This window comes from Chanos chanos, chromosome 9, assembly GCF_902362185.1.
Source record: "Chanos chanos chromosome 9, fChaCha1.1, whole genome shotgun sequence".
Classification (NCBI taxonomy): domain Eukaryota; kingdom Metazoa; phylum Chordata; class Actinopteri; order Gonorynchiformes; family Chanidae; genus Chanos; species Chanos chanos.
This window is the reverse complement of record NC_044503.1, coordinates 4,946,879-4,955,404: the sequence shown is the minus strand read 5'-3', so window position 1 is coordinate 4,955,404 and position 8,526 is coordinate 4,946,879. Positions and strand designations below refer to the sequence as shown.

At 45.7% G+C, this 8,526-nt stretch overlaps 1 protein-coding gene across 1 annotated transcript; it reads left to right on the top strand.

The window, feature by feature from the left end:
- Positions 1–6,634, top strand: pias4a (protein inhibitor of activated STAT, 4a). The gene is made up of 11 exons (XM_030784556.1): positions 1–50; positions 1,060–1,441; positions 1,865–1,949; positions 2,087–2,128; positions 2,474–2,564; positions 2,857–2,985; positions 3,770–3,875; positions 4,293–4,366; positions 5,129–5,289; positions 5,412–5,560; positions 6,336–6,634. Exons 1-11 carry the CDS (start codon positions 24–26, stop codon positions 6,605–6,607), a joined length of 1,518 nt encoding a protein of 505 aa, XP_030640416.1. The 5' UTR covers positions 1–23; the 3' UTR covers positions 6,608–6,634.
- The last annotated feature ends 1,892 nt before the right edge of the window (positions 6,635–8,526 follow it).

Here is an 8,526-nt window from a genome sequence, read left to right as displayed (position 1 = left end):
TCTCGCGGGGCTGCTGTACGAAGATGGCGGCTGAACTGGTGGAAGCGATGGTAAGTGGCAAGAGCTTCGTTCTTCAGTGAAATGGGAAAGAGACTGTCCAAGCGAGAGAGTAGTGGTGGTATGGATATGGTAACAGAATTTATGTAAATTTAAGACATGCGATGTCTGTGGTCCGTGCTATGTATGAGGGATGAATAACGTGCCTTGTGAACAGAGTCCACCCGGGAAAGGGATATGTTAGCCAGCTGGCTAGCTTGTACAAATGAATGATGAGATTGTTTTAAAGAGCATCCAGTCGGAGAGTAGCCACGAAACCCCTATAAAGTCTTGCAAAATCTACAAAAGAAGACCTTGATACACTTAATAAATTGTTGCTGACACCTGTCAGATCTTGAATTAATTGGAGCAGACGACTGACAAACAAGCAGCGAACGCAAATAGTAATGCGCGATGTTAACAGAGCTTGTTCGCTCCCCTGTCTGTCGGGCTCACGCAGCTAAACAGAGCGCCTGATAGCTTGTTTGTTTGCTAAGTTGCTAACTGAGTACTCTGAAAACGAAACTGAGTTGACCGGGAGTTCAGCAAGTGTTGTGCGTGTCCTTTAAGCACACCAGCATGAGTGGTGTTATTGCATGTGCCCCATCTGACAGCCGTGAACAGCAGTTGAACAACATCCTCCACTCTGCGGTTCACGTAATGGCAGCAGATGTTTCTAGATTGTCATCTAAAACAGCTAAAGCTTCGTAGCATTCATATCAACATTGCACAGGACGCTGATATTAGTTGTTATCGGAGAACAGTTTAGTCATCCACGACGTCTCGACATGGGCTTTATTTCAGGGTTGGTTAAAACAGTGGTCCAACGAAGCCAGGTTAAATATTTTAAAACTCTTCCAAATATAAACAACGCGCGAGGATAAACCACATCAAATAATAATGTTGTTTACTGTTGACTGTACGGTGCGTGCCCCCCCCCACCCCTACCCCCAATCTGTATTTACTTCCACTCCAGTTCCTTTTGCGGTGGTGATACATTGTTTCCTGTTTCTTCTCCTCCAGAACATGGTGAAGAGTTTCCGGGTGTCTGACTTACAGACACTGCTGGCGTCCATGGGCCGCAGTAAAAGCGGGCTTAAGCAGGACCTGGTGGGAAGAGCCCTGAGGCTGGTGCAGACAGAATACAGCCCAGAGCTGCTGAAGAACGTCAGGCAGCTGTACGAGACACGTTTCCCCAAAGCGTCGGGCTGGCTGGCCGCGCGCAGGCCGGAAGGGGTACCCGTGGGTTACCCCGCTATGAACTCCTCACCCAGAACCACGGTCCAGGGCACAGACTACCTCAACGGCATCCCCAAACCCGCGGCCCCTCCTGCGGCCGAAGTCAAACTGGTGCCCTTGCCTTTCTACCAAAACTTGGAGACACTGTTGCCACCCACAGAACTGAGTGAGTCACTTGTGGAACAACAAACAGACAAATTGCAGAGGAGCGATATAATGACCTATTGGTGAAGGAAGCTCAGTGTTGTATGGGTTAGTTTTTTTTGGGTTTAAGCCGCAGGTGTGGCAGTTCATTTTTTGATTTACTTCCGAGCTAGACGTTTTAAACCCCAAGTTTTCTTCAAGAGGGTGCATCTTCCCACCTAGGAAGTAATAAGCTCTGGATAGGTGTGGCAGCAAAATCTGTAGACGCCATGCGAATGAACAAACCTGAGCTCTCTGTCTAGACAGCTTGTTGTAGGTCGTCAGCCAGACCTGTCTGTTGAAATAGAAACCGATCGTGCAATAGATATTAAATGACGCTGCCGTCGTGTCGTGGTCTAATTTTTTTTTTTTTCTCTTCTGATGTTACCCCCTTTTTTTTTTCTAGTCGCTCAGAACAGTGAGAAACTGCAGGACAGTCAATGTGTGTTTGAATTAACACAAAGCCAAGTAGACCAGATCCGAAATGCCAGGTGAGTGCCCCAAATAGACAAGCCTACAGACCGAATGATTTGGACTGTCAATATTTGCTTTGAAATACAGAATTTCACTCTAATGACATGATTGCATTCACTGACTTTTTTTTATTATTTAACTTTCGCTCTGCCAGTGAACATCGTCCAGGAATTAAATCAATACAGGTGGTGCTAAGGTGAGTTGACCTAACTAATAGAAGTTTTATAAGCTCAAAATGGTGACAGAACAACTGAAACCAGTCAGAATTTTTTGTTTCACTTCTTTCTTGATGCATAAACTAAATGTTGTTCAGTTCATTTGTGAATAAAATCACATTGAGGTGATGGTCCACTATAAGCCTCTTGGCTTCTCATATCATCACTTAGTTAAAGAAACTTCTAGAAGTTTCAAGATCTTTTTTTTATTTTTTAGTGATGTCGACTTGAGACACCCAAAAAATGCAGTTCAGACTGATCCACTTCATACAGAGTGATGTCTTTCTAATCTGTCTGCATGGTTTTTTTTTTTTCTTTTTCAACAGAATCTGTTACACAGATACCATTGGTGTCCAAGAGGACCAGTACCCTCCCAATATTGCTGTCAAAGTCAACCAGTCCTACTGTCATGTCCCGGTAAGCAGACTTATTCAAACACTTCTGCTATGTGTCATAAGATGACTGCTATTTCTGTTTTGTTTAATTTTGCTTTGTTTTGTTTTTTTGTACTGATCATTCTTGTAGGATTTTAAACATTTAAGATTTTATCCGTTGTCATGTTCAATGTTGTCTGAATCTCAAACCTTGTTCATATGTAATTACGTAAAATGTCTTAATTTTCCTCCTGTGTTGTCTATGTAGTGCTCTTTTGTGCTTGTGTGTGTGTGTGTGTGTGTTTTAACCATTGACTAAATGCCTGTCTTTTAAGGGTTATTACCCGTCTAACAAACCGGGGGTTGAACCTCGTCGACCCTGTCGCCCGGTCAACATCACACCCTGGTTACACCTCTCAACAGCACCCAACAGAGTCACCATCACATGGGGCAATTTCGGCAAGGTATGTTCCGTCCTTTCACACGTGCAAACCTACGCCCAGTATCCTCCTGCTTATTCTGTTTGTTAATGGAAGACCTGCCAGCCAATAATAATTGTCTTGAGAGCCCGTATGCAAATGATATGGAAATTTGCGGCACTGAGAGTTTGACCTGGGCCTGTAGGCTTTGAGTTAGTGCTGTTAGAATAGCCAGAGCAATGGTCTGAATGCTGTGACATTCTCTGTGTCTTTCTCTGTGTTTAGCAGTACTCTGTGATACTCAGGCTGTATTTAGCGGTACTCTGTGATACACCAGCTGTGTTTCTCTGTGTTTAGTAGTACTCTTTGATTCTCGTGCTGTGTTTCTCTGTGTTCTGCAGTACTCTTAGATACTCACACTGTGTTTCTCTGTGTTCAGCAGTACTCTGAGATACTCACACTGTGTTTCTCTGCGTTCAGCAATACTCTGTGATACTCACGCTGTGTTTCTCTGTGTTCTGCAGTACTCTTAGATACTCACACTGTGTTTCTCTGTGTTCAGCAGTACTCTGAGATACTCACACTGTGTTTCTCTGTGATACTCACGCTGTGTTTCTCTGTGTTCAGCGGTACTCTGTGGTACTCGCGCTGTGTTTCTCTGTGTTCAGCAGTACTCTGTGGTACTCACGCTGTGTTTCTCTGTGTTCAGCAGTACTCTGTGATACTCACGCTGTGTTTCTCTGTGTTCAGCGGTACTCTGTGGTACTCGCGCTGTGTTTCTCGTGCTTTGTTTCTCTGTGGTACTCACACTGTGTTTCTCTGTGTTCAGAGGTACTCTGTGGCCGTGTATTTGGTGCGGGTCTTCACGTCTGCAGAGCTGTTCAGCCAACTCAAACACTGCTCAGTGGAGAGCGCCGACAGATGCCGCGAACGCAGTAATTCACTCTCTCACTCACTCACTCACTGACTGTAGCTTTATGTCAGTCACACTGGGCTTTTAATTATGACCGCTTTGAAATTTATAATGGATTTTATACAAACAAACCGGTCAGGTTTACTGTGATTCAGGCAGAGTTCGCTCTAGTGCCTCGTATTCGATAAATGGTATTTTTCTCTGTAATATTTTTTATATTAACCAGCAATGTTCATTTCTTTTTTTGGTCTTGTGTTGCCAAGTGTTTCTCTTCCCTTCCACATTCAGTGACAGAGAGATTTTTAGCCGTCAGGTGAAGTTGAAGGGCTGGGGGGGGGGAGGGGGGGGGGGGTGTATTTGAGGTGTCTTCACTGTGGGACTGATCGGAGGTTGTCATGGTTTTTTACGTTTTGTTTTTTTTTGTTTTTTTTTTTTATAGTTCAGGATAAGCTGCGATTTGATCCCGAGAGCGAGATCGCCACTACAGGCCTGCGAGTTTCACTCATCTGTCCAGTAAGTCTCTCCATACCCCGCCCCCCCTGCTCCTCAGTGGCTCTCCGCTCCCTCTCCACCTCTTCTCTGCCTCTCTGTGCCCCTCCTCCTCCCTCCCCCCTCCCTTGCTGATCTGCTGATTTTTACTAATTAACATCATAGAGACTGAACATGTCAGGTCAGATTTCCTGCCTCTCAGTCAGACACCGGTCACATTTCATTATATTTGTTCCTATTGAATACTGAATAACTTTTAAATGCCTTCTGAACTCAGTTAAACTGCTTGTCTGCTCAACATCACCAATGCAAAAGGGTTCATCAGGGTTTTTTTGGTTTGTTTGTTTGTTTGGGTTTTTTTTATACAGGTTTAAGGTTTGTTCTCAGTGTAAATATGAGCATGTTTACGATTTCCCTGGCCCCTCCCCCTCCCACAGTGTCATAAAAAAGCCATGCATCTGCCTTTTTTCATTTACATAAAGTGTTTTCTCTTTCAACAAACAAGCCAAATGGCTGAGGAATATGTCATGTGATTCCCTGACAAAAGACAAGGGCAATGTTCCACAAAACAGTTTGTTTTTTTTTTTCTCCATGTTAGCTAGCTAAGTTAAGCATGTCCAATGGTTTAAAGTTCACGGTTCAAGTTCCCCGGCTGACTTGAGAATCCAGAAAAGAAAAAGTTTCTGGAAAGTTCCCCAGCTTTGTCTGGTTGCGAGTGCTATTCTTCTTCTTATCGTTCTGGTTGCTAATTTTCTGTTTGTTTGTTTATTTGTTTGTTTGTTTCAGCTTGTGAAGATGCGTCTGGGCGTGCCGTGTCGGGTGCTGACCTGCGCTCACCTGCAGTGCTTTGACGCCGTCTTCTTCCTCCAGATGAACGAGAAGAAACCCACATGGACCTGTCCCGTCTGCGACAAACCCGCTCCCTTCGAGCTGCTCACCATCGACGGGTACGAGACGCGCGACGTGTGCGACGGCCCACGAGTGCCGGTGAAAACCAGAGGCACTTATTCTAAACGCGTGTTTTTATACACACGCAACATTCATGTGTGTGTGTGTGTGTTTGCTCCAGGTTGCTGTCTGAGATCCTAAAAGAAACAGAAGACGTGGAAGAGATCGAGTATCTCACCGACGGCTCCTGGAGACCGATTCGAGACGAAAAAGAGAAAGACAGGGAGAGAGAGCGGAGCCACACGCCCGAGTACCCGGTGGTGGATATATGTAAGAGAATATTTAAAAACTCATTCCTCCATCCCATTCTCTAGCTCATTTTTTTTTTATTTTCCTCTTTTTTCCTTAAATATAAGCTAGTCAGACGTTTTCCTCTTTTTTTTTTTTTTTTTACTTGAATACAAGCTAGTCACATATGCAGGGCAGCGTGCTGGTTTGTATGTGTGTGGAAACTGACTCTTCTACAGGCTGCTCTGACAGAGAGCTCGTCTGATTGAAACATTCGCCGAGAGAGGGAAGTAATAGTGGCGTGAGAAAGCCATGTTCAGAGAAATTTACTTCAGCCTTTAAAGCTCTCAGACGGGTCGCCGCCGCTGACTGACGGTCTCAGCAGAGGACAGAAAGCGTCAGCAGCTCGGAGTGTAAATGATGTCCGTACGCTTGCAGTTCGGGTACAAGCTCGCGAATCGAACTGGGTGCCTCTGAGCAAACCCTTTCTCGCGCTGTACGAAACTACACGCCAGATGTGAAGTCATTTTCCTACGGGCAAATGCAAATGACAGAAAAAATAAACAGCACAGGCCAAGCGGTTAGACCAAAAGCTGAGCGCCTTAAAAACAGGTGCGCGCCCTCGACCCGGCTGAGCAGTTTCGTCCAGAAACGATCTGTTTAGAACTAACTATAACAAAACAAACAAAAACAAGAAAGGGCATTCCCTTCATTTTGTAATTTATAGACGAAGGCTTGAATCCAGCCCCTATTCTCTTTGACGTGCTGTTCCCTGATCTTTTTTTTTGTTTGTTTGTTTGTTTGGTTTTTTTTGAAGGTGTCCCCGAGGCAAATGGCCATTCGCCGGCGCACAGCAGCACGAGCCAAACCGGCAAATCGTCGGGAGGAGGGGGCGGGGCCGGCGCCGCCAACGCCGGGTCGGGAGGAGGGGGCGGAGGAGCCGTGGTGGACCTGACGCTGGACGATTCGTCGGAGGAGGAAGGCGGAGGGGCGGCGGGAGACAGCGAAGACACAGAGGACAGCCAAGACAGCCCCTCGCCCAAACGGGGGCGCTACGATTACGACAAAGATCTGGTCACAGCGTACTGACCAGGGGGACGAACTGACTTGACACGCAGGAGAGAGGGGGGGGGGCGGGGAGGGGAAGAGGGGCGGGGGGTCGAGATGAGTCTGAAGCCAGGAATGTGGAATTCCCTGCATCCCCTCCACACACGCACCCACACACAGAGTTACACACACACACACACTTACACACACACACACAAACACAAACACACACACACACACTGTTGACCTCTGGAGTGGTAGGGCTTTTTTTGTCCACCAGTACCCCAAACCATCTCTGTTTCCCTCTACACATCTGAATACTGTATCTTCCCTTTAACAGACAGTGGAAGAGCTAACCCACAGCTCCTAATCTGTATTTCACCTCCACCCCCCTCCCTCTCTCTCTCTCGCTCTCTCTCTCGCTCTCCATCTCGCCCCCCCCCCCTCCCTTTGCTTTGTGTTTGCCAGGAAGCCGAGCCCCACAGACACAAGCATTTATAGAGTTGGTGTTTGCAAACCCCTCCATTTTTCAGTTCTGTGTAGAGACCATTTTGTGAAGACGACTTTCAGTGGCAAAATCACAAGATGCAAAGTTGTGCGATTAGGGGGAAGAGGTGACACGTGTATCTCAGTGTAGTTCATTTACAGACAACTACAAACAAAACCAGGATGTAAACTACATCTCCCAATATTCATACCTTAGACTTTTGTCACCAGGCTTTGAATGGCCCCTCGACAATGACGTAGACACATCTGCGATTCTGTTTATTTTAAAAGCCACTTTGGTTTTGTCCAAATTTTCTTTTCTTTCTTTTTTTTGTTTTATACCCCCCCTCCCCAATCTTTCTTAACATTTTAATTTTATTTTGTCCAGCGAAGTTTAAAAAAAAAAAAAAAAAAAAAACCTACCTCAGTCTCAAACAAACTTGACCAGAAAAAGTCATAGAAAGAGTGGACTGACAGAATCTTTTCTCTTTTTTTCTTAAAGAGCAGGAACACTGGAAAGAGCTTGATGCATTCTGTACGTTCATCCTCGGAATTTTTTCCCCCCTGTTTTTCCATACGGAATCATTTGAATCGTATCATTTAGCGGTAAACAATTTCCAGGCAGAGTTGGAGCAGATACACTGAAGGTTTTGGGGATTCTTTCCATGGCATAAACCTGTGTGTACGTACGTGTGTGTGTGTGTGTGCGTGCGTTTGAGTCCTTGAGGACCTGTCTAAGAGAGGCGTTCTGGATCGTTACAAATCATCACGTCAAACGGAGCTAGTTTTGAAATTTGAAGAGTTTTTTTCTAGTCAACCGGGTGAATATTGTACAGAAGAAGCTAGCGATTACCCGGCGTATGTTCTGATCACGGTTTACCGCAGCGCGGCAAGGCCTCAGTTTGAGACGTGACCGTGTCCGCCGAGCCGGCCCGGGAGGCGTTAGAAGGCAGTGAGAGCTGAGACAGCCGGGCGATAGCGTCGAGAAACAAGCTACTGTAGGAGGAAGCGCATTGCGCGAGGACTAAGGAGATGAGGAAATTAGCGTAAGGTCAGCAGGAAAGGAACCGGGTTGCTTTTTTAGAAGAGGAAGCAGAAAATTGTGTAACTGGTGGGTGGTGTTTGTTTTTATTTTTGTTTTTTTGCTTTTTGCGCTCTGCCAGTGTAGCAGGTTTCCAGTTGTTGTTTTTTTTTTTGTAACGGCAAGGTTACCCTTGCCGAACAAACTTCTGTGCTTATCTCGTGGCTGTCAAAAGCGCTGGAGAACGTTTCAGCTTAAGGAACGATTTGAATTTTTGAATTCGTCTTTAGGGACACTTTGACACGGTCGGAAAGAAATTAACACTCCAGAGTCGTCGCCCCCCCCCCCCAAAAAAACCCCCACACATCAGATTTCCACTTCTGATACCCATCCATATTAAAACCTGGAGATGTTACACAAAGCAAGAGTTTTCTGTTTGCCAGATAAGTTGGAG